Source organism: Anguilla anguilla, chromosome 7 (genome assembly GCF_013347855.1).
Source record: "Anguilla anguilla isolate fAngAng1 chromosome 7, fAngAng1.pri, whole genome shotgun sequence".
Taxonomy (NCBI): Eukaryota; Metazoa; Chordata; class Actinopteri; order Anguilliformes; family Anguillidae; genus Anguilla; species Anguilla anguilla.
This window is the reverse complement of record NC_049207.1, coordinates 49,906,213-49,933,575: the sequence shown is the minus strand read 5'-3', so window position 1 is coordinate 49,933,575 and position 27,363 is coordinate 49,906,213. Positions and strand designations below refer to the sequence as shown.

Here is a 27,363-nt window from a genome sequence, read left to right as displayed (position 1 = left end):
TTTCTGAGGATGTTCCTTGCGTGTCATTCAAGGACAGGGCAAACCCCCCTGAGGTAAACGCTAAGCCTGGATGTGCTGAACGCACAGTCCTCACCATTATGCCTTTTCCTGTTCTAGTAACGGCGTAATTCAGAGACGTGTGGGGAAGCTCACGGGTTTATTACAGGCACAAACCTGGAAAGTGTGGGAAATAAATCAAATAAACCCACAGCGGGCTCACCTAGAGAAACACACAATACAGACGGTGTCGTCTACTATTCCTGTCGACGGTCGTGGGAGCCAATACAAAAGTTTTTACATGTTTTATTTCACACAGCATCTCTCCTTGCATATACAACAAACACACAAAAAAACAAACAAAGTGGTTGGGAAAAATTAAACTTTATTCAGAAGCCTTTTATCTTAAGATGTAAAAATGTGCAGATAATATCAGTGGTCTGAATAATACACAATTAGTAGTCATAATACATTTTAGTTGAAAGCTCGTTTTGAAAACACAGAGCAGCTTAGACTTGGAAAGAAATGGCGAAGGCCTAGCCTTTCTAAAAATCAGATCTTTCTACGACCATCTGATGCGCTGTTCCTACTGTAATCCTCGAGCAGACCATTCGGACATTTTACAACATGGAGATGGAAGTAAGCTGAAGCAGTCTTTACGCTGCATGTTAGTGTTCTGTAAAAAAGGAACTGCTGGGATGATGGCCTCCAGCTTATAAGACCAGATAATCGGACAAATTCATCTCAGACAAACGACATGACTCAACACTTTTTTGGTGTGCGGTCCGCTGCTCCTGAGGTGAAGCAGGCGATTAATTAGTATTTTTTAAACCTTAATCTTAACAGAAATGTCAATTAAACTCCCCACATCCTATTAAGATGCCAAATGAACACAGCTGTAGAACCCTACAGTAAATCTGGTGTTTGAGCGTACCCCCGATCCCGGGCTTGGCCTACCTCAGCAGGGAAGGGGAATAATACAGACGGTAGATGCGCGTCACACGCGGTTCTTAGAGCAGTGTTAACAGCGCCTTTCCTTTGGTTTATGACAGCGGGAAGACGAACGCAAACGCTCGCGGTCTGAGAAGCACGAGGGCGCTGTCGTTCAGGAGAGAGAGGTTAAAGCAGCACACCTTCATCTGACACACCGCAATGTCAAAAAAAACACTACGTGTCAAGAAATGTCTCGCCATAGCAGATATCGCTATATTTTATTCAACGGATGTTCCCCAGTGCAACGGTGGAATTAAAAATCTATCTAACAACCCTTTCCCGGGACAAGGAGGACTGTGGTTCATATGAGCCTATACAATTCTGCATAATGAATGTCAAATTAGATACAAATGGCGGACGTTAGCCCTCAGTGTCTTCATTTAGTGTTAACACCGCAGTAAGGCACCTTCAGATGTACAGTGTCATGGCAACGCTGACAGCCCCACCTCCAAAAGCGAAAAAAAACTAAAAACACAAACAAACCAAAAAAAAAAAAAAACAAGGAAACGCAAACAAGAAAGTTCTAGAACAGAGTAAGAACTGGATAAACAGGGAGACCGACGTAACGTGTGGGCGTGAAAGGAGGCTAGTGTCGTCATGTCCGGGGACGTTGGCGGGTTCTGGCGGCTGCGGGCGCCCTGGCGACGGGGTCAGAGTTCGCTGTGGACCTTCCTCTTCCTCTGCAGCGGGCGGCAGGCGGCGGGGGTGCGGAGCTCCATGTCGTAGGAGCACTTGCTGGGCTCCTTCACCGCCCTCAGAGCCGTCACTGTCCCGCACGTCAGCGCGACCTAAAAAAACCCAAAAAACGCGAGAAACACGGTCAGCGGAGGTCACCTGCGACTCCCCCCCTACTCAAAACCGTCCCTTCAGACGTCCCTGGGGAAGAACTCATGAATACGATTCCCATCTTCCCCGCACTCCCCTGCTGAACGGGACACTGCTTCACACCTTCAGCGGACGAATCTTGTGACACACCGTGGTTATTTAAAAACACAAAAAAAAGGGAGAAGGTGTGAACCTTAGTGAGTGTGAAGGTGAGGTCCTGAGTTATTCCATCACATGTGGGAATACACAGACAGAAACATCATTACGCTTTACGCGGAAAATTCCACATTCGTTTTTCTGCAGAACCAATGTAGAATTTTACACACAATGATGTTTTTGTCTATATTACAGGGCTATAGATTAATAAATACAGTCTTAATCTGAGATTTCAAATGAATCAAACCCACTGTTACTTTGTGGAAGTCATCAATTTTTAATCCATAATCTGAATCTTTATTATTCCTGTTTTCAGTGCTGTTTTTCATTATTATTATTTTTTTGCGTGTGAACCACTTTTTATTGAGTTTACTAGAAAAATAAAACCAAAAACAGAAATGAAAACAAAGACATACTGGGGGGGACACACTCAATACAGGGGTGCTCATTCCTGGCTCATGAATAATTGATCATCACATCTCTCACAGATTCAATCACCTGCAACCATCCAGAAACTGCTGAAAATTTTACAGGTATTGTTGAGGGAGGAGCGGATTTTAATACCTAAATAGTTATTAAATAGTTATTAGCTGTCCAACTGGGATTGATTACGATGGGACAGTTCAGGGGGAGGTAACGAGAGTGTAACGATCTACAATACTTATGAGATTTGGTTTTATGGGTTGAAAGGGGAATACCTTCAAGGAGAGCTATGGGAAACTGTCTGCTTAGAAAATAAATTGGGAAAAAAATCAATTTTATAACCAGACAGTTTCCCATAGTGATTAACAGCCTCCAGAGCTTGCGGCGTGGAATCTGACACATCAGACAGAAATAACACCGTGTCGTCTGCACATAATGAAATATGCTGTTTCGTGCCGCTAATAAAGATTGGCGTGAACTCCGAGCGCCGTCACATGGCCTGGGCTACCGCTGCTAAAGATAAAACAGAAAGGGTGATAACAGGCAACCCTGCTTCACTCCTCCGTCTACTGCAGAGGGGAGGGACCGTGTGGAACCAGTTTGGACTGAGGCTGGGGGATTGCTATATAGTGCGTAAACCATATCGATAAACGTCAAACCAGAGCATTTACGTTAGCCAGTTTTTCACTCATTTTATTTTATTGGTTTATTTTTCAGGGACGATGCACACCAATCCACAGTCAAACTGTAAATGAGCCAGAGTTAGCCTGAAAGGCTAGTTTTCATCTGCTGTCGCTGGCCAGATGTGTAAAAGGCAGCTTAAGTCTCCAAGCTAACAGTCTACTTGGCTTTTCTGCGTTTTCATAATACACATCCTTATTTTTATGAATTCTAAATTCAGCTTTCACAGAACAAAGGTCATTAAATGTGCCTTTTAATATCAATGATTGTTTGGCCCTGACAGCCGAGACTTCTTTTTGTTCCCTCTCAAGTAATATAACGTCTTCTTCGCGTTCTGAAATTCCACTGCTCTTTTGCTCATATTTTCTTACTCTGGTGTCTTGAATTATAGTAATTTTCTCAAAGGTTTACGTGCCTTTTTCTGCTTGATATGTGAACTCAGGGACACCATCCACATCCTGTCACAAGCGTCTGGCTGAAGCTTTTGTTCAGAGGGGATTATGGGATATGACTACTGCCATACTGCTATAATAGCTGACTTTTCGATGCCCCCTGCTTTTTTTTTTGTAAGTAACTTTTACTTCTCCAACAGTTTCCATAGTAACCCCCTCATTGGGGTCCACTCCAGATCTGACAGATCATCCTTGGTACAAAGCTACCCGGTGAGAACTTGGGAGATTTTCTTTGGTGTTACTGTGATCTCTTCATGGCCAAAAAGTAATTCTACTTCTCGCTATTTTTTTAGCCAGGACTAATCAAATAGAGATGGGATGCTGGTGTCCTCACTCTTCGCATTGGAAACCACAGAGAAACTGAACCAATCGTAGCACACTATGGTAGGAAGAAACAGAACAACCCCCAAGGTGATTGGTGGACACTTACACGCCATACTTTTTATAGTGCTTTTTTAGTGAAGGAACTACAGCTAGGTATCCTACAAAACTACAAAAGGTATCCACCAATTACTGCTGACTTTGTACTATTTGTTGCTACCAACATATTGTTTGATTGGTGGAGAGCTCCCCTCTAGCACCAAAGAGAAAAGTGATGATACAAACAACCTTTCCTGATTTTACCATCCCTGTTTTTTCTTTTTTGGGCTGAGAATCGGGATAGATGCGGTACCTGCGCCATTTTGGCTCCCCTGCATTTTCCACACCACTGGCATCTGCTCTGCAGCACTGTGCCTGCTGATGAACTCTGTTCCACTGGCTGGTAATTATTGAAGGTCACGGTCTGAAATTTTGAGTCTCTCACTCCATAAGCTTCCGTTTCACACTCATAAACCCAAAGCCCCCTCCAGTAATGGCCGCACTTGTTCAGCAATGTATAAAAACGTATAAAACAAAGCAGTAATTCATTCAATCGTCCTGGCACATACATTTATGAGAATCAGTTATCATGGGGAAAAAGAACAAAAACCTACCTATCTGCATGGGAAAAGACCCTTTCGAAAGACAAGTACAGAACAAATATAACTTCATCATCAGGAATAAGTATTATGACTACCGTACATGATCAGGGAGGCAATTACACACAATAATCCACGGACTCCACAGAAGTCAGACATTTATTGCTTTTCAGGAAAAAGAAGATGTAGAAAAAGAAGTCCAGAATTTCAGGCCACTAGATTAGCAATGCCCTAATGATCTTTCCTTGCTGCTGCTATTTTAGACCAGGTTTATCATCACTCTCTCATTAAAAAAGAAGAGAAGTCCCTTTCAACATTAAAAGAGAGAGCTGGGTCAGGTATTTCATAATGAGGGATGTCTCTGCCACAGACTTCATTTATGCCGTCTGTATTTTACTGGAAAAAAGAAAGGGATGAATCAAAGAAATTCAATTTAGATTTTTCAAAGCCTTCAGATGGAAGGCGATGTAGATTTTCAGACTGCGTTTACTGCAATCTATTTGAAGGGGTTACTAAAAAATTACATGATTAAATGTGCTACATTATTTAATTGCACAAAGTAAATGGAAAAATTGAATGTCATAACTTGAGCAACCCCCCTACTGGCAGTACGCTGCAGTGGCAGACAAAGAGCACTCAGCAGAGGAGGAAAAAAGAGCTCCCACAGTTTTTTCAGGGCTGTGCATTTTCAACCTTATTATTATGGCATCATCGATATATTGGTGGTCTGTACCAATTAATTGATTCATCCGATCATTCATCGGTCATCTATTTAATCGCCTTGAAACTTTTAACAAATTTTTGAGAACAACTACTTGCAATTTAATAACTGGTTAAACCAGTTATTAAATTGCTCACTGTATTTCCTCAGAATAAACAAGTCAACAAATGCTACCTGATATTTGAATGCTGTTTAGTGATAGAAACAGCCATCGCTTTCAACGTCAGTAGAGTTTAGTTATGCCTACTGGTACTTATAAATATACCTTTATATTAAATATAACAAATGGTTTGTGTCCAGGCTAGGTCACTGTCAGACCTGGGGTGTGATTGAAGTAACTTGAGCCACTTTGTACTTTGTTGTGGCTGCAAAGCAGCATTGTGACAGAGAAAAAACCCCTCAGTAGAACAGGCTGTAATCTTACCTTATCTAATCTAGTGTACTGAAAGCAGGAGACAGTCTGTACTTCCACTCACCTGAGTCGACCTGGTAGGGCCCTGCCAGCAGGGCTCTCCCCTGTCAAACAGCATCTTAGTGTACAGTCCCTCCGCGTGACCTGCCCAAGACCCCCACTTCCTGAAACAAACAGACAGACAGACAGACAGACAGACAGGATCAGCGGCTGTCTCCAGTGCTACCACCGACAGGCTGATGGGGGGGGGGTGAGATAAAGAGAGAGAGAGAGAGACAGACAGACAGGATCAGCGGCTGTCTCCAGCGCTATCACCGACAGGCTGATGGGGGGGGGGGGGGTGAGATAAAGAGAGAGAGACAGACAGACAGACAGGATCAGCGCCTTGCTCCTCCACTACCAGCGACAGGCTGATGGAGGGGGGGGGGGGGGCTGAGATAGATAGAGAGAAAGACAGACAGACAGACAGACAGGATCAGCACCTCGCTCCTCCACTACCAGCGACAGGCTGATAGAAAGGGGGGGGGGGAAGAGAGAGAGAGAGAGAGAGAGAGAGAGAGACAGACAGAGACAGAGAGAGATCAATACTGCACATGTTTTTCTTGGAAAGTGTTAAGTGTACAGTTGCACAGTTGGGTTGCCACTTGGGTCATCATGCGTCACAGCTCTGAAAATCTAGGACACACGTTGAGTATTTAAAACACCGTCAGCAAAAGCACTGAAAAAGAAAGGAAACCTGGTCCTACATTTTGGAAAAAAATTATAACAGCCCCTCAACTGAAATAAAACGGAATGAACAGAATATCAAAACAGAGACCTGATATCTGATTTTATTAAAACTGAACACGAGTCCAGTTCGATTTGGACAGTAGGCCTGGGAAGCTAATTGGGTTCCATGTCCAGGTCTGTGGCCGACTATGTTTTAATGATTACATTGAATGGGGGGTAACCAAGCTGTTCAGGGATTAATTTAGAGATTTGACAACGATTGCTGTTGACTGTTTATTCTTGAACAAAAGAGAATTACATCATAAAGTGAGTAAAAGCTTGTAACAGTATGAAAATGTCTACAAAATACATATATAGAACATGTTTGTTTGACTTAATATTAATAATTAGTAACAGAAATACATAATAATAATAATAATAATAATAATAAAGTAATAATAACTATTATAATTTTTACTATTATTATTATTATTATTATATTATTATTAATAACAATAATAATAATAATAATAATAAAGTAATAATAACAATTATTATTATTATCCATCAATGATAATAATAATAATAATAATAATAATAATAATAATAATAATAATAAAGTAATACTAACAATTATTATTATTATCCATCAATAATAATAATAATAATAATAATAATAATAATAATAATAATAAAGCCTGCTGGACTCTCCACTGTTGAACACTAAAGCCTTGCAGAGGACAGCGTCTCTGTGGAGGCTGGCGGACAGGGCCCCTTTAAGAGGCCATGGCGGACGGGGCCCCTTTAAGAGGCCATGGCGGACGGCCCTCAGCTCAGCCGCGTGAGCGCGTCGCTGGGGAGGGAGCGGCTCACGCAGGCGGGAGACAGGCCCGCGCCGCGCCTCTCCCGCTCCGATTAGCTTTTAGCACTGCGTTAGCGCCAGGGATCCTCCAAATGGACTGCTGTCAGGTCTCGGGGTGTCGCCGGGGAAACGACACGGGGGGGGGGGGGTCCCGGTCACCGGTGACAGCCCGTCCCTCACCCCCTCCCGGCCCCGCTGTCCTGTCGGCCCGCCATTCTCACCTCGCGGAGTCGGGAGATGCCAGCGGGCGCTCTCAATCAGACCGGCGTCAGCGCCAGGGACGCACGCACAACTCCAGGGAGCTCACCTCTCTGCTGCGGCCCAGGAAGCACCGGCAGATCGGCCTCTTACTCTTACTACTCAATGGGCTTTTATCCCTTTAAATAAAATAATATGAAGTGAAAATCGACAGTGACGGCTTTCTATCCATTATGATTACAACTCTCTAGACCTGTGGACTCTCTGATCCTCTCTGTCAGTCATGTTCCCAACTCCAAATTAGCAGATCAGCTGCAATCCTGAATAAACGTATTTCTGAGCAACGTGTATATTAAGGCCAGAGTTCATGAAATGATTTAAGAAAACCAAAACCCCTATTTTTTCCCAGTTTCACCAGTCACCCTGCACGTACTAACACTAATGATGGCCTCTTGATTTTATTAAGCAAATCAGCGAATAATTTATTTTTCTTTTCCTCTAGGAACACGGAGAACTGCCAATTTCTATTTTCCCTCTGAATATGCCATCTAATAACAAAGCCGATGGGTTAATTTCACCTTCTTCTGAAGTACACGGCAACATATTTTACAGCGTGTTGGGGAAGCCAGAGATGAGCTGTTATTGGACAGGTTCTGAGCTGCATCTGCCTTCAGTAATCTGCCAGTGTATGGATTTACCCCCCACTGCACCCCACCGCCCCACACCACCCCACACACGGCTCAGTGATCTCCCCTAGTTCCCCCCCAGCCACAGCGTGGGGCCAAATTTTAATGCAAGTTTAATGGGAAGCAAGGCGAAAGCAATTGCACGCAGATCTGGTATTGTTAAGATAATCACCTCTAAAAAATGTTTAAAAAGGCAGTTGCACACAGCCAATTTCCAAAACTGCCCATTCTTCTAAAAAATAAAATAATTGCAGCTGTATATAAATATGTTCTTTTATTTAATAGAAATGTTTCAGTCACATTTTTAAATTGAATTCCTCCGATGAGGTTATTTTTAAATGTGTAAGAACATGAGAAGGCACTCTGTACTTATAAAATGGAAGTCCATATTAGCAGATGCTTTGTTAAACCAGGCTTATTGCACTAGCAATGAAATGCATGGTTTAACTGTGGGCAGGGGTGGAGTAGAGTTCAAATGAACTTTCTGATGGTAAACCTGTCTGTGTGTGCCCATCAAAAAAGCACAAATATTTAAGCTTCTGAATAATACCACACACTGAATTATGGGAAATGGATCGGTCCTTACCTCTGTTTCCCAAGTGCTTAAAAAAACTACGTCCATTGATTTTTAAAAAGAATCCATTCATTGGCTCATTCATTAAAAAAATCTATAAAAATGTAAACAAACAAATGACAAATTTTACCCATAAAAAAAAGAACATGGAAATATGCCCAATATTCAGTGTTACCTCTGAACATTGGGCATGGTGGGTATATTTATACAGATATCATGCATCTCAAATGATAAAACAATGAATATGCACAGAGGACAGTGCACAGTATACATTCCCCATGTTTGTTTCCGGCACAGAGAGCAGTATTATACTTCAGTAAATAAACAATTCAATTCAGGAAGCCTGACAGCAACTCCATCTAGCAATTATTATTATTTTTTTTTGTTTTGGACACAATCCGCAAAAGACTTTCATTCACGTTTCAGTTATTGTCTCCTTTAGAGTGCTCTGGCTGACATTTTACAGAGGATAACATATCCAGTTGTTTTACCATCTGACTAATGAACAGGTTTACTTAATATTACCGTTTTTCAATTAAATCTGGTTCCATTAAGGAGAAACAGTAACCAAAAGAATATTCACAGAAAACTGATTAAAGTGCTCAACATTTAATAAGCAGTCTTAAATCTTTAAATTATTAGTTTCACATATGTAAAGTTGTAGTTCATTTTATTAACTCATAAAAATAAATGTCAGAGTGTAAAGAGCAGTCCCTGCTCTCTGTTCTCTCTGTTCACACACACACACACACTGATCCATAAATACACACACGCACACACACACAAATGTGCGCACATGCACACATGCACACACACACACACACACACACACACACATACACACACGTACATACTATGCCATCCCCCATTTTGGCCTTCTAACATTGATCTGCTAAGGAAAAAAATTGGAGTGTTTTATCAGTCCAACTGTCCACATTAATTTGAGGAGTTTAATGATGAAGTCGTAGATCTGTGATCGATTAGCAAGGCTCCAGTAGTTTTCCACAACTTTCAATTACTTGGCTAAAAAAAGAGATGCTGCACAGTCGAGAGGAATTCATTTGAATATTTTCAAGAACTAAACCGCTGAATACCGACATTGTTTAATTAATGTTTAAATCTAATCCGTATTAAGAATAATTAGCTTTCTAAAAAGCTGATTAACGTTATGTTAGGATGATAATGGCTCCAGCTAATAGAAGCACTTCTTATTTTTTTAAATATGTGCTAGCCGGTAATTCAGTTTAACTTCATCGCAGTGCTAATCCGCGTGCTTCTGCCGATAAACCGGGAAAATCCGCCCTAATCCCATATAGCACTGAGAATGAGTTAGCCCCAGATACAGCCACATATCAGACTGTCAGAGGCAATTATCATTTAGACAACTCTACTTGGATTTTAAACACACTGTAGTTTAAAAGGTGAATTAAGAAAAAAAAAGAAAACTCAAAGGCACAGCTTGAAAAGTTGATTGAAAAGCACGGCTGAATTAAACTTGGAGAATTATCTAGACTCAGGTCACAGCTAAAGTCCCCACAGTCAGAATTATCTTAATATGCAGTATGCTTATTTTAAAAAATAATATATGCTTATGCACACACTTATTTTACTTCATGAAATTATAAAACATAGTTGTCTACCTCAGTTAGACACCCACACACAGGGACAGTGCACACGCAGTGTAAGTACATTCAAAGGCATATTTCAGCAAGTGTAATGTGCAGGGTTTCTGAATTCCATTAAATATAGCCGTACAGTGAAGAAGCTATTAATAAATACTAACTTATTGTTTCAATTAACCTGCCAGTCATCTTTAGGAAAAGTGCAATTCAATTAAAAAACTAATTATGAAACATATTTACAATGAACAAATGTACAATCTGAACACATGGAGATTCCCCAGTGAATAATAAATGTGCATCTGCAAAATCACTGGACATGTTTGCATCAATGAATTTATGCAGTAATGTACGCGTAGGAATTTTAACCAACAGGAAGTTTAACCAGTGAACATATGATCTACAGCCAGTAACCAAACTGCTGTGCCATCAAGAGTTTCAGTCCAGGGCCAATAAACACTGATTAAATCCATCCATTCATCCATTAATAAAAACATTAAATAAATATGAGCAAGTTATCCATCTAGACAACAATAAATTATTAGCACGTCTGGCTTTTTAGCTATACCTGCAATGAGATGCCTGTAGAGACAATGGACCTCATTCATGGAACGTGTATGGTCACATTTGATCGTAAACTGCGTACAAGAATGTTTCCAAGAACATTTCGGCATTCAAATTGTTTTGTTTCAATCATGTTGTTTCAATTGGACATCTGAATTTAACAATTCATACATCTGAATTAAATAAATCTAAACCATGAGATGCGATGAAGAACACCGTGTTTGGAGAGGAACAACTGAGGAACGAGATGGGGAATGGTAATATTTACTACACTAAGACCAAGGTCCTTTACTCTATTAGAATAAGATGTTCCACTGTATACCATGCTATCAAGCCTTTCAGGTGTGACATCACGGATATGTGATTAGAATGTTCTTAACTGAACATTCTAATGCTGATGTCACAATCACTACCGGAAACTGAAACCCACGGAGTTCTAGAATACTGACACCACACACAAAAAAAAAAAACATTACAAAAAACTTTTCAAAGCGTTAAGAAAGGACCATTTTAAATCTGCTTGTAAAAGAGTGAGTGATTTATTCTAAAGCATCCCTCCTTCATCTTTATCCCATGTGCAGAGTGAAGACTATAACAGCCGTCATATAAGGGGAATACAAATGCACCACGAGTGAAATATACATGGATAAAGCATTCAAACAGAATACTTAAGTCAACAGAAATAGATCACAGCACACGATCCGGGGTGTTTATCGCACAATTCTAGCACGCTTTTCTGCAGATCAGTGTGTCCCGAAGGTGGTGATTCACGCAGCCCTTTATATTAACGTTTGACTGCTTGTAAGGGTTTTTTTAAATAAAGTTTGGGGTTTCAGAAAGACCTGCTTCAGCAGAACACGGAGATTGTGCCCCAGGTGTCGGGAGTGGCTTCCTCCCGGTGACCTGTTATGGGCCTGCTCTCTCAGGTGAGCCGCAAAACATCATTACCGGCCCCCGTCTCCCACGCACGGAAACGCAATTAATATTTCATACGCTCTGCACAGGGGTCCGCTCCACGTTAAATATTACAGAGGTTACGGCTCATTTCACTGCTGATGTTTGTTCATGGAAGTTAACGGAAGCTAAATTATATACTATTGTATTTTTAAATTGAATAAAACATATTTTTATATTCTTGCAATCACAAAAACAACTATTCTTTAAGGAATTTACAACTGCATAAAATTCAGAATTTTTAACTGCATAGAATACCTTTACAGTTCTTTCTAGGACTTGAAAACTTAAACATGTCCTTATGAGTGTGCATATAATCATCAAAAAAAGTGGTGTAAATTCCAGAATGTTCCATTAAATGTCAGGCTAGCGGAATACTATGGCCTGCATTATTTTGCCAGAGCTGCTCGCCCAGAGGGGACACATTCTTTGTCTCATGTACCATTTTGTCTCCTGACATACCGAGACTCTGTGCTCCAGAGACTGGATGTTTCTATGGTTACTGTTAGGAGAAGGGGGCGGAGTTTACCGTGGCATAGTCACCGCTCACTTTGACAGCTCGGACATAAAAGCTCAATTATCCCGTACCTGGGAAAGACCCGCACAAAGATACATAAATGAAATGCAGAAATGAAGGTTATGAAAAAATGACACCGCTCATAACGTAGCACAAAACACCAGCTGAAAATATGTAATAGAATTTTTTTTTTTTTTTCTCCATTTGCGATTCTCTTTAACTTACACTGCCTGGGCAATGTGCTCTTCACTGTTTAACGTTAGCTGAGGTAAGAGAGCTGCTGTAATGGCACTTCAGAAAATGCCCTTGGCCATTTGAAAATGAGCACATTAAGTATGACACTTTGTGTATAATTACGCACTTGTTTCAGCGCCGTGCTGCCACTCCGGGTTCAATCGTTAGCACTCAGCGAAAAACAAAACCTTTTCAAAACGATATGAAACGGTCATGAGTCCGACCGACGCTTTTGTTGTCGCCGACGCGCGGGAAAACGGCGTCGGAGAGCGAGGCGACTCCCCGGGGACAGGAAACACGAGCGCGAGCGAGGCACGAGGGAGACGACCTCGCTCGGAGCCGCTCTCTCTCACCGCCGGCCCGCGCGCGGAGACGTTCTTTTAGCGTGCCGCCGCCGCCGCCGCGTTGCTCTGAAGGTCGGTCGGAGTCGGTGGTCTCTTCTTGCGCTCGACTGCTTCTCTCGTTTAAAAATATCCGGGCGACGCGGGGTGCCCTCGCGGACAGACGGGTCGATGGATGTGGGACGGGACGGGGGCTGTCAGGCGTGGCACGCTGTGGGGTACGGCGAGGGTCACTGGAAGGACGTAGCGGATTTAGAAAGCGCTAACGGCGAGAGGAAGGCGCTCGCAGGCTTTTAAATAAGGTGCCATGTCAGGACATGCCGCGATTGCCTCAGACATCACGTTGCAGGAGGTCAGATTAGTCCATAAACAGACGTAAGACTTTAGTGAAGGATTCTCTCCATAGAAAACCCAGACACTCAGGTCCTTATTAACTTGCTTTGTACCTTGTGGCAAGCCTTACAGAAATCACAAAAACGAATCACACTGTACTGACCACGGCCAACTAAGTAAAATGTCCTCACTTACACTGTTTATGTAAAATATGTTGACCTTCGAAACATACTTTAAAATACAGTATGCCGTGCCATACGTACGTGAAGGCAATTTGAAGTTAATGTAGTTTATGTATGTGTCTCTGTGTGTGACAAACACGCACACACACACACACTGACTCCATCTACATCACACACATCTACAGGAGTTCCCTGGATAAGCTGTTGCACGACTTTATCAAATCGCGTGAAGATTGCAAGATGTTCCTGCCAAAAAAAAACGGTGTCCCGTTTAGTGAAATGTGAGGGATTCTCTTCTGCTTCTGAGCCCTTTGCGTTAGTTTATCCCAGACAGGCAGAAGACGGCCCGGCTGGAAAACAGAATGCCTGAGAGCCGGCACGTCTGCAGCGATGCAGCCACTTCCACAAACAGACTGATGAGACATCTTCACCACGTCCGTCTGAAGATGAAACCCCTGTCAGCCATGCCAAATTGAGTCTGGATGCTCACTTGAGCGTGGCTACCACCTTAATTACCCTTTCTGTAATTGTCTTTTGCTTGTTAATGAAAAAATAAAAAAAGATTCTCCATTCTCCCGCCCAAGCGCCCAATTCATATATGACCATATTTGGTAATCATTTCTTTCAATGGTACTTCAATGACAGGCTATATCACTCTGTATGTAGCACCATGATAAGCAATACAAAAACATTTATAAATATTTATGTCAACAACCATAAATATGTATGGTGTTTTATGCCACCACTGGTGTAGTAAGTGGCATTGCCATAACATATGTGTTATATATTATATATGCCTACTATCAGTTATTGCCATATGCAATTCTGAATGTCTATGTATGGTTTATGAAGAGATGCATTTCACAGCAGTGTATTTTTCTATTTTTATGCATTTCTTTTTTTTTTTTTTGGATCCCAAACCGACTGAACCCTCCCGCACCCTGGGTGATGAAATCGCCTGCTGCACATCGCCCTGTGGAGCTAGCGGCCAGTGCGATTTCATCAGACTGCGCGGTTCATCCACGCACCACAGCATGGTGCCTTACCCGAGTGAGCCACCCAGAAGAATATACACTTTAAGCCCTGAATTCTTATTGTTGGTCAACACTGGTAGAACACCTGCACAATAGGGAAACCCAGTGTGATCTAGTTTTCTGATTACACATGCACATTTGCCCGGGAATAACTCTATGCAAATTAAGAGTAAATTAATCTTAAAGGAAAACAAAAAAGTAAATTATCGTCATAACTTTCCTCCCATTAATATTTAAACGGGCACATGGGCTTTTCATGCGGAATAAACCGTTATTGATAAAATAAGCAAATTTCCATATTATTGCTTACACCAATAGCGTTCCGTGCCCATCGCCATGGATATTCGGTCTGGGATCAGCAAAGTTCACACGCTCACAGAGCCATAATGGCTGCAGGAAATTAATATTTCATGGCAACTGCAGGCCCACATTTCTCAGATATGCACCATCAGCTGGTAATTATCCTAAAGGAAATGAGTAAAACTGCGCAGATTACCAAGACCTGTGAACACTGGGGTACAGTGGGCTGGGAGCGTCCACACAGTCTGGCACAGTACCCTGGTGTTCACATGTAAAGCTCAATATAGAACACACACACACACACAGACAAGCACATGTCCACATACACACACATGCACATGCACAAACACGCACACACACTCACACTCGCACCGTAAGTGTGCACTACACAGTGTGGACCCTCCACACACAGTAAGTGCGCACTACACAGTGTGGACCCTCCACACACAGTAAGCGCGCACTACACAGTGTGGACCCTCCACACACAGTAAGTGCGCACTACACAGTGTGGACCCTCCACACACAGTAAGCGCGCACTACACAGTGTGGACCCTCCACACACAGTAAGCGCGCACTACACAGTGTGGACCCTCCACACACAGTAAGCGCGCACTACACAGTGTGGACCCTCCACACACAGTAAGCGCGCACTACACAGTGTGGACCCTCCACACACAGTAAGTGCGCGCTACACAGTGTGGACCCTCCACACACAGTAAGCGCGCACTACACAGTGTGGACCCTCCACACACAGTAAGTGTACACTGTGTGCCGAAGGCAATCTCCTTCCAGAGCGCAGAATTCATGGCGGCTCACCTACGGCGGTTTGGCGGGTCAGGGATGTTGCTAGGCTACATTGCTTTATCATTTTGAAATACATTATTCAATAAAGCAGTTCAAGGGAAAACTGTGGTTTTGAATACTGAGTGATGCAAACTTTCGGCGGAAAATTGAAGCAATCACAGGAACGGCAATAGCCCTTTTACCTCAGTAATAAAGGACTTCATTGTTTTCCCCACCTATTAGCGAGGACAATTATTGGCTGCATTTTCTTCCGTATAAATGAACCCACCTATTTCCTTTTTTCTAAGATGAGAAGCTGTTATTTTCTAAGGTAATACAGTCAAAAGGTTCATATGCCCTCCAGAAGCAGCGCTTCCTACCCAAAGCCAATGAGGAGCCTCGGCTTTCACAAACCTGTGAGCATAGAGAGTGGCAGCTTACCTCATCCACCATAGAGTTTTTTACACATCAGGCCCTCAGGGGTGTTTGTGATTATTATTATCATTGTTTTTCATCATTATTATAGTTCTCTTTTTATCTTAAGTATATCCAGCCTCAAGAGAATGAAAACAGTAAGGTAACAAAAACAATAATGAATACAACACACATTTCGACATGTTGACTGAGTGAACATCTCTCATTTCCATACGTGCAGTGTGTTTGGATTTGGACCGAGCCTGCAGAAGCCACAGCTGGCTTGCAGTCACAACTGCAAGTGTGCAAATACAAATGGGAAACGCAAATGCAAATGTGATGGCCAAATTCAGCACTGACCCACAGGGCTGCTGACCATAGACAGCACTGTCATGGTCTGGATTCAATACCACACTATAGGGCTCAACTATGGGCTAGACCAGTGCATTAACAGATACCAGACCGTGGGACTCATCCACACACTGGAACAGAGCCTTAACAGAATGAGCCACTGGGAGCTCATCATGTCTTACTGTCACTCCGCCAAGCCAACATGCTCCTGGCTGTGTTAAGCACCAGCAAAAGGCGGCTATGAAGCGCATTCAAATGTAAGCGGGAGACGGCCGAGGGGCGAGCAGTCATTAACGCAGAGCGCCGTGCTCAGGGAGCTCTCTGAGCAGGAGGAACGCCGCCGCCGCCGCCGCCGCGCGGGCGAGAGAGGGAGGCGGCCCAGCGGAGCAGCGTCTGAAGAGCGTCTGAAGAGCGTCTGAAGAGCGTCTGAAGAGCAGCCGAACGGCTCGTACAGGCGCTCGCGGCGCCTCCCGCTACGCGCGGCCGTGTCTGAAAGACCCGCCCGTACGCCGCTGCTCTCGCCCCCGACCCACACCGCCACGCCCGCCCGCCCGCCCGCCCGCCGCCCCAAGGACGGCTGCGTTTGTTCTGCTTCTCGGAGAGAAAAAAGGGAAAAATAATATATAACTATTGAAAGTGGAGGCGCAGGGAACTGTGGGTTTCTGGGCAGAAAGATATTTCATTTACAAACAAAAAAAAGCGAAACAAAATAAAGCGTATTATTAAATCGGTGGGCTAATGCAGGCTTATTCCTTCTCTGGCGGTGGGGCTGGGGACAGGGGTAGGGTCCCCCTGTGACCGTCAGCGGGGGCTTGTGTTCCTGAAGTGGGCTTTTTTTTTCGGGAGGATGGATCGTTTCGCCGACGGTGCGGTTCGGCTGCCGCGGCCTCTGGAGGCGGCCGGTTTTCGCTTCCGAACCCGCCGTGCCCGCTCGCCGTCTCACCGGGGCGGCGCCATTAAGACGGACCGCCCCGCGGGCGCGCCGGCCGATTCCCGCCGTCCCCGCGCGCGGCTCTATCCCGCTCCGTTATGGTTATTACCGTTCACATTACCGCCACGGCTTCCATTATGTCCTGCCGACTGCAGCAAAAAATGGCCGACTAGCAGCACAGCTAACGGAAAAAACAGCAAGTTGCAGAAACTGCATGAGGCACGCTGACGCTCACGCAGCCGAAAACAAGCTAGCGCAGGGCTGCCATGTCGAAATGAGAAGCCAGCGTTAATGCAGAGACACATTTTCTTTCTAACAAGGCGCAGTCGCGTGTCACGTCTGAGGAAACATGGCACCGCCTCCGACCGAGGTAAAAGTCAACCGCGATTGGTCTGAAATTTTAAAGTTATTTTTTAAAGTTATTATTTTAAGATTTTTAAAATGCGCGCGCGTCTGTGATTTCTCTTTAGCGCCGTTCTCGGTGCGGCTCAGGAGCACGCCCGTGATAAATGTTAGCGTTTAAATCAAGGCTCCCGGTTCCCCTCACCCACACACGGGGGAGAGAGAGAGAGAGAGGGAGAGAGAGAGGCGCGTCTCTCTCTCTCAGATTAATATCGGGGCCCACCGGTCCCCTGATCGGGGGGCTGCTGGGCCGGGTGACTGATGGTCTGTCGGTTTAAAAAATGAACTTATTCCCAGCGTGGCGCGTATGATTCACGCCTCCCTCAGCGCCCCGCGCGAAGAAATGTGTGGGCTAGGCCACGGAATGTTCCGCCGCTCGTCTTCCTCGCAAATTACATTTCCTCCTTCTTCTCTTTTTTTTTTTTCTTTTTGGCGAGTTATATTATCCATATAGGATCCGAAGCGACCGTTTAGTTTCCATTAGCCCGGGCTGAGGTGGATTAAATATTAAGCAAGCTCTTAGCCGCGCTGGCTGTTCGGAGAGGGCCCGGGCTGTGGCGTCTGGGATGCCGGTAGACAGGCAACGCCATTACGGCTCAAAAAAAAAAAGAAACGGCTCTAACATGGCCACCGTCTGGGTTCCCTCCTCTTCAAAGGGGAATTCAGGTCACAGTAAAACATTATTTCATTTAAAAAAGGCCTTTCAAATGCCTGCATGCTTCCCCCTGTGAAGAGAAACCCGAGCCTGCTCTCTCCTCTTATCAACTTAACACTTGCTGTCGCCTAAAAGAACAAGGAATCCGTCTCACTTATTATGCGCACCCCAGTCCAGGACAAAGACACCGCTGGGGCCCGAAATACAGAAGGTCTGGCTTATACACAGGAGAATACGGCTTTCATTAGCTACTCTGAGGGGAAGGGAACACCATGTTTTATGATTTTTAGTTGGAGTTAATCATTTTTAGAGGGAGTTTTATATGTGACCGGGCCTCAATGTGTTCAGTGTGTTTTTACAGGTGTCTAAGCATCACTGTGTTCAGGATATTTTACAAGTGACCGAGCATCGCTGTGTTTAGTGTGTTTTTACAGGTGACTGAGCCTCACTGTGTTCAGGGTGATTTTACAGGTGACAGAGCATCACTGTGTTCAGGCTGTTTTTACAGGTGACTGAGCCTTGCTGTGCGCCCTGTTAGCATTAGTGGCACAAACGCACACACCTCCCGTCTCCCAGGCGATGGAAAGGCGACAGACGGGCAGTTTTGTTTTTTTTCAGTCCTTTGTGCGTTTTGCCTCTCATGCCAAAGCGGGGTCAGGAGCGGATACGGGCTGCTGTCTCTCCCTTCCAGCTCCAGGCCATCCTTCACCGCGCCTTTCTATATAAAGCAGCGAAATGTGTCCCTGCTCAGTGCGTGAGCGGGTAGTGTAGGAGGTGGCAGCCATGTTGGGGAAGGGGGTGGGGTGGCAAACAGTAAAGACATACTTTCACATTTCAAATTCTGTTACAACTGAGCTTGTAACAAAATAAATCAAACGCACTACCCTTAATCAACTGACTGGCAACACCCAAAATACCCAAATCCATTCCCATAAAACAGCGGAAATTGGGTAATGGCGTTTTCTTATTGACAACGCCGTTATTGACAATAAGAAAACAGCAGCGGAGGTCTGAACTCCTCTCCTCTCTATCCTCGGAGGGAAAGTTCTGTACGGAAGCCAGCGGAATCGAGTGAAGCCGGGCCCAGAGAAAATGGATCCGCGGACCTCGTCGGCGCGGAAACGGCGAAAAGCCTCACGGCTTCGGGGAAAGCTTAATCACGACGGCTCAATAAAAAGCCTTTGTTTTGAAACATTACGAGAAACAGACTCGAGGACCGGCGGTCTATTTATACATGTTCTTTTTCACGGACGCGCTCAGAAATAGACCTGCCTCTCGACTGCAGGGGAACTCGGGAGATGACTGACGGAAGACGAGCCGGCGATGTCGCCGCCAACAATAAACGATATCGCGTTATTAACGGAATGCGGTAAGAATGAAGCGTCGTTTATTTAACTGCGCATTATAGCCTCCTGAGCCCCCGCAGAGGGAAAAAAAAGTTTAAGTACTTAAATGGCTAAAACATTTGTTGTAGTTAAAGAATATTACTTTATAAAATAAATTACTTATTTTATTTTTATCGTACGTCCCCTGCAGCGTAGGTTTCAGCATAGAAGAATAAGTGGCTCTTGAGACCGGAGACTAACGTCCCCTACTGGGAACAAAAAGAACTGCGCGGACAAACTGTCTTCTCATTGACTGCAAAAAGGAGAAGTGAGACTGTGACACAGCGAAAAGTCTGCAATTTGGATTTCCCGAAGCGGATTCAGTTGGACAGTAAAGGTAAAAATTAAACCTGGCTGAATTGACTGGCTGCGTAGGAAAGGGGACGATAACAACGCTGCCTCAATTATTTTAAAGGTTACCGCAGTATTTGGGAGACACTTTTTTACTTTTTCGGTGATCTTTGAATGAGTTTATATCGAACGGCGAGAGGGAAGGTCGTCTTTGCTGCTGTGGTTCCTGCAGACGTGAGCTCGGTAACACCTGCAAACACGCTCTCTTAAACACACAAGACTTACAAAAAAATGAATTAAAACAGCTGAATACACAATTTATGATATGGTTCAGTGTTACATTACATTGCACTCAGTTAACTGATACTCTTCTCCAGTGAAGAAATATAAGTGTATTCACCTGATTAATATGAGTAATACAACAGTGCCAGACCAGGATAAAGCATTCTCAGACCAGCTATTACTAACTCAACATCACCAAAACACTAGCTTGGCTAAGCTAGCCAAGAGGCAATGTACATGCAGACTACATCCATAACAAGTCCTTACACCATAACATTTTCCTAAACCCACAGTCAAAAATAGTAAAAAGTTACAAGTAATAAAGTCATAATTTGTTTACTTGCAAATTTCAGTGCAGTTGTGATTAATTTGTATGTGTTACCACATTTACTTCCAGCTCTCTTACCACAGAATAGATTCTTTCCACGTAGTGCATCTGATTTCTTAGCTGTCAGGAGTTGCCTATTTCTCACTGCCAAGTTGTCAAATTATGCACAAGAAAACACTGACATTAGACATGTTGCGTCAGTCCCCGGTCTCCACGCAGTACCTCGGAGAATTTTCAGCTTGCTGACAGGAATTGTGAGAGAATAAAAAACATGAAACAATCAGACCTGGGTCAAATACATCTCTCAAATACTCTCAACTCTTTTGATGCTGTTAAAATTCAAAAACACTCCAGAAAATCTCTGTGTATATCCCCAAAACATTTATTTGACCCAGGTCTGAAGAGAACACATTTTCCACTATATGTTCAAGGTGATTTTTTGATCAGTTTATTTCCTTATATCTTTACTGCACATAACTCCCCAAGTAATTCATAATTCATAAATAATGTCTGACTGCTTACCGTACAGAAGGGGGGTATAGAATGCTTTATTTGGATTGTAACGGAAAGAGAAGTGTTATTTGATATTATCTAATGAGCAATATACTGTAACTGGCTATAATATTACTTTAATCTAAGACTGAAATTTTTTTTATTCGATTGTAATTGTTGATGTTTAATTTCATTCCTTGTCCATTTTTATTAATAGCACTCGATGAGCTTGCATACAAACACACGCACACACACACAGACACACACACACACAGGTACACACACGCATGTGCACACTCACACGTATACACACGTACACACACATGCACACACGCATGCACACACACACACACACACACACACACAGAGGTACACACACGCATGTGCACGCACGCACACACACACACACACACACACACCCTAAACACTGCAATACTCTCACGCAGGAGCCAGCGATTACACAGATCAGAAGAGTGGTACAGTAAAGCCAGGACTGATGTGAAGAGACACACGCCTCACACCTCGCCTCACACCTCGCCTAGCTCTGGCGGCCATTTTTAGAAACGGAAAATCTCAGCCTCACACCGCAGCCGCACTTCTCAGGCAGACAAACAGAATGCTGACGCCGCCGTATCCGGTGAAGTTGTTTTTCTGGCATGGATGTGTACGCCCATTGAAAAAAGGAGAGCTTCATAAAATGCACGAACAAACATAAAAAATTAGGCGCCTTCACGTACGCCGAGCACTTTCAAAAACCTCAGCATTTTAAAATTCAGAATCAAGCACTTTCAGTGTTTTTTCAGAACCCTTGGGAATTATTCTATTCATAAATAAGCCATCAAAAAGAATATGATGGGACAGCACGGGGTAGACATATTTAATTAAATGAAAAATGTTTTTCAGTCAATTGAAGAACACACCCTTGAAGCCAAAAGCAAGACACTGCTACACAGTGTTAGCGGCACTTAAAGTGCAAGAAATGGGCCAAAGCATTATAAAGTTTTATACGAATACGGTACCATAGACATTAGACTCCTTCCAGAAGCACGGACAGCTGCATTGCAAAGCGCAGTTTCCAGATTGTATCTATGGTTGTGCAAGCTCAGATGTATAAATAAAAAGCGGCTCGTCAGACAGGCAGAGGGAAGGCCAGACACAGCCTAAGCGGTAGTAATGCGTTCTAACATTAGCGCAAGGTTGCGCGGAGGTGATCCGCTCCACGCTTTTATCTCTGAAATGGCAGCTCAGAGGAGTTGTTTTAGAGGGGATATAGTGATATGCCTACGGCGTGCGTGACCTAAAACTCGAGCTGACGCCGGGACTTAGAATGATTACTCGCAAGAAAATACATCACACCAGCAGAAAAAAGACTTTCACTTTGCTCATGAAATGCGTGTACTTGCAAATGTAGTAATCAGTAAAGACCATGTACCATCAGGGTCCTCTTTAAAACCTTAATTAAACCTTAAGGACAGAATGTATACTAACATTTTACAAATTCACAAACAGGAAAATACTAATGCTTTGTGTTGACGGCCGGCATGTCATTTATGATTATCAGAGCAGGAGGTTTGAGGAGGCGTGCATGACAAGCTCACTTCTCATTGGCAGCCCACTAAGGGCGGGCGTACATTAGACGATTTTCTCACTGAATTACGACGTCCAGAGTTCAGATGACATCTCTGGTTGATAGCACAGACTACATTTAATTTAAGAAAGATTAACACTTTGTTAAAATTCTAGGATTTTAAATTGGGTTTGGAATGAAAACCAGCATACACAGGGGGGGGCCAGGGCCGAACTTGAAAACCACTGCTATAGAGGGCAGTGTAAGAACTTTGAAGATTGAAGAAAATACATTTAAAATCTCAATGGAAAATAAACTGGTTTTTAAACAAACATTTAAAATCTCAAGGGAATATAAGCTTCATTTTATAGCACTTGTTTTATACGACTCTTTATATAATAAAACAATTATAAAATAATGATTTTGACAGCGGTCTTTAACGGCATGTTTATGTTCATAAAGTTCTGTTATTAGCAGGCAGGCCACCCTCCCTCACTCATTAAAGTTCCAAACATGACGAGCGCCTGGAGCAAACCTGCCATTCATCATTCAAACAGTACAGCTGATGGACCAAATTAGCACATCTTTAAAAATGTATGCAGGGCATTTAAGGCTAATGGATCATTATAACTTGCAATATAAGGAATATTCAATAATGCTTTTTAAGAGCTATATGACTTATAACTTAATCATAAGCACTGCAAAGCACTTTCATAAGCACTAGACAGACAAATGCTTACATCAATAACCACAAATTAGCATGGCGTGGTTGTAGATATTCACTTGGAATACCATACCAATGTCACGAGCGGCATCAGACAGCGTATACTGAATATAAAACTTTTATTGCAATGGTTTATTTTCATTCCTTGTTAATACCATTGAATTTATCATTTATAGTGCAACTGCGCACACACACACCCTGAAAGCTGTAATACCCTCTCCCCAGAGCCTATTGCTATTATACGAACAACAAGAAACACAACGGACTACAGGAGAGCTAGCGAATGGTAATGCAATTTGCTGAATGTGACATAACACACCATATGACCATGAGTGGCTACTGACAGATGCATCTATGAATGCTTATGCAGTGCTTCCTATGTATGTGAAAGAGATGTATTGCCAGTAAAAACTTACCCCAGCAAGATCTCTGTTCCTGTTGAGCTCTTCTGTGTTACTTGATTGAAAGGACACAACACATACGTATACCTGTAAGCACAAGTGGGACATAACATCTGGCTTAAAGGTTCTACAGTATTAAAGCCTTTCATGTGCACAAATGCATTTATTTGAAAACAAAACAAAACAAAACAAAACAGAAAAAACTTCACTGACAGAACTAGTTTTACACTGAGCTGTACGTGGGATACTTACACACTCAGACCATTCCACTTTGTCTGATTCCTCATTATTTTAAGGCATGGTAAGTTATATTCGCTCTGTAGACGTTTTCAAACAATATAACAACACGCACTGGGGAATTCATCATAAATACTCTGTGCAGCCCTGTACAGAGCTGTGGCCGCTCTTTAGAGTGAAGAGCTGTCACATCCCAACAGTCAGCTCGATTGGTCCCTTTCAACAGGAAAAAAAACAAAAAACGAAGAAGACAGAGAAGAGGCAGGAGGGCTGTGAGCAGACAGAAATAAACGGGGGGTGCTCGTGGACAGAAGGGTGTGGGCTACGGGCTGCTCCCAGAGACCGCCGGGGGCTAAAGGGAACGGAAACCCCGGCGGAGAGCGAAGAGCACGGGGGAGGGAGAGAAGCCATTACAGGAGGCGGTGCTACCGACGGAGCGCTCGGCCTCCATCTTGCCGGGGAGGCGGGTCGGTGAAGGGGGCCGGAGCGGAGCGAGCTGGCGCCTTCCACGGCTCGTCTGTGATGAGGCTTCAGATGTGGGGGGGGGCGGCGATTAGAGCTCGCAGCGACGCGCGGCGTGGGGGGGGGGGGGGGGGGGGGGGGGGGGGGCTATGATTAGAGCTCGCAGCGACGTGCGGCGTGGGGGGGGGGGGGGGGGGGGGGGTGGGTATAGCCACCGCCACGCAGCGCTGATCAAAGGCACCGGAGGGGGGGGGGGGTAGACTTGGAGACGGACGGGACAGACCGAGAGCGGATATCGGAAACAAAAACACCGATTCCTATGATCCGAAGGATGGGAAGACCAGAGGAACAGGGAGAGAGAGAGAGAGAGAGAGAGACAGAGGAAGGGAGGGAGGGAGGGAGAGAAACAGAGAGGGAGCAAGAGAGAGAGAGACAGAGAGAGAGAGGAAGGGAAGGAGATAGAGAGGGAGGGAGAGGGGGAGAGAGAGTCAGAAAGAGAGGGAGAGGGAAAGTGAGAGAGGGAAGGAAGAGACAAGACAAGAGAGAGAAGCAAGGAGGGGTAGACAGAGAGACAGGAAGAGGCAAAAAAAGGTTGAAGAACAGCAATCAGATGAAGTGAAAATGGCAGAAGGGAGGGGCATCAAAAGCAGAAGGCGAGAAAAAGCAGATGAAAGAAGGAAGGATGCACATCGGAGGGAGGGGGAAGTGACGGGCGGTGGGCTCTCTGCTCTGGGGGGCTGTTTGCAGACGGCATTAAGTGCCTGGCGCCTCGCTGCGAGCGCTGTTTTACAAATTCCCCCTTTAATGTTCCCTCCGTACGTCTCCTTTCCCCCCCCCCCGCCGCCCCCCCCTCCACTCTCATACGGCTGCGACGATCCTCACACAAGCCTGAGACGCTCCCTCCGGACGCGCGCGTCAGTTCCTACGGTAACCGAGCGTACGAGAAAGCCTTTCCACGGGAGAAAGGCCAGCGGCTCGTTGTCGACACAGCCCCGACACCCTCCGTGAGGAAGGTCCACCCGAGTACTTCCCAGCCAACGAGACGCCGGTGCCCTCTCTGTAATTAGCAAGCCGTCGAGATCAGCTCGCGAGTCTTCGTCTTCGCACGCCGCGGAAACGCGCGCCGCGCGGTCCAAACCTTCCTCTGCGGTTCAGGCGAACCGGCGCGTCTGCGTTAAGTTCTGGAACGCTGGAACAGATGGTACCTGATCGGCGGGGGCGTGGGGACGTGGGGGGGTGTGGCGGTAAAAAGAGCGATGGAGTACATTACACGTGGGATTCCCCCCCCCCCCGAGTCGGCCTACGCCGAGCGTGCTCCCGCCCGTTTGCCGACGCAGAGAGGTCGCCGTCTGATGCGTCGCCGCGGTGACCTTGAGCGCTTCCACCCTACGGGGCACGCCGATTTTGAGCGGGAGTGCGTATTAACCGCTTCCATGGGCGTGCTCAGTCATAGGAGGCGGGCATTCAGGACCCGCAACTGGCACCGGAACAAAAACCACAAAAAGGGCGTGAAGTGAAGAAGGGAAGACACAGCTAAGGAAAAGACTGAAAAGAGGAGCAGAAACTAAAGGAAAACACTAAAGAGCGAGCGTTCAGACAACAAAAAACAGAGTGAAGGAAAACCCTGAAGGAGAGGAGAACAGTGACGATGAGGAGGAGAGATGGAGAGGCAAAACACTAAAGAGAGAAGAAACAGAGAAGGAGAGGAGAGAGTGAAGGAAAACAGTGAAGGAGAGGAGAGAGTGAAGGAGAGGAGGAGAGAGTGCAAAGAGGAGAGGACGAGACAGAGAGGGAAAGCAGGCGGCTGGGGTCCGAGCGCAGTAAGAGGGCCCAGGGAGACCCACACAGACTGAACATGATGCCTCGCCCCAGATCACTTCCACCCAGCCTCTCTCTAACTGCCATAAATGAGTATGACATCAGCAGACCTACTGAACAGAGCTCTCTGCGTTAGGCAACACGACTTTTATCCCATTACAGTAAATCATTATAAATCACAGCAAACCAATTTATCAGAGGCTCAGTTAGAATATAAAATAAAAACTCTCAGCCACAGAAACACATCACAGTATCTTCTCCGGTTCAAAAAGTCACATTTGCTGCAGTCTACTCATAGGATAATGTGCACAGAGCCAACATTAGGTTCATGACAACTCATTTTTTAAAAATCACCACTCAGCCAGCTTTTGGCATCAAGTTCTAAGTACGGCCCTTCGTGAAAGACACATAACGCCTTCATACACACCTTATACATAGTTGTAGTTATTTTACACAAGCATGTATGAATATTTATGCAGTACTTACGAAGCTGCTATGTATTAGAGACACAGGCAGAAGCGTACTGTGGAAATGGTCACAATGGCAATACGTTTCACTGTGACATCATCGCTGTCTACCTGCTCAACAGCTGACCACTCAGCATGGCTAATATCGCCCGGGGAGGTAACCTGAAATATCAGACTAACATTGCAAATATTTATACAGCTTTGGGAAAAAAAAAGGGTGACAAACACTCCAGTATCGGAACGAAACTTGTCGAAGGGGGGCGAGTAGCAAGGTTATTGCTAAAATCAAGATAAATTAGGTTAGCATATACGCCGAACTAGCCGGTTTACTTTGGGCCCAAACACAATTCTATTACAGACAAAGAATTAAGCCTGAAGCCTTTAGTTTCCGAAACTGCGGCTGGCATTTCCAACCTCTGGAGTTCACACTCGCTAACAACGGCTCGGAAACAGGGCTGTTTTCACACAAGTCGCGCGAGCGAGACGGTAAAAACGCTAAATAAGAAACGACGCGGAGGTGACGAAAACATACAGAGCTTCGCAGCCTAGGGGTCATCAGCTCCCGCGCTCCGCGAAAGAACGAGAAGCAACGTCCCTCGTCTGAGTATCAAACGCAGAATTAAACCTGTAAAAAATCGGAATAATAAC

General features: G+C 44.5%; 1 protein-coding gene across 1 annotated transcript in view; it reads right to left on the bottom strand.

Moving 5' to 3' along the window:
- Positions 1 to 362: 362 nt before the first annotated feature.
- The window catches only part of LOC118232300 (glucosidase 2 subunit beta-like), a 116,355-nt gene continuing 89,354 nt past the window's right edge, over positions 363 to 27,363 (bottom strand). Inside the window, exons 13-15 of the mRNA XM_035427182.1 lie at positions 23,747 to 23,818; positions 5,684 to 5,783; positions 363 to 1,778 (exon numbers count right to left, since the gene is read on the bottom strand). Of these exons, the coding sequence (XP_035283073.1) occupies positions 1,641 to 1,778; positions 5,684 to 5,783; positions 23,747 to 23,818 (310 nt within the window). The 3' untranslated portion in view covers positions 363 to 1,640. The remainder of the gene's footprint in view (positions 1,779 to 5,683; positions 5,784 to 23,746; positions 23,819 to 27,363) is intronic.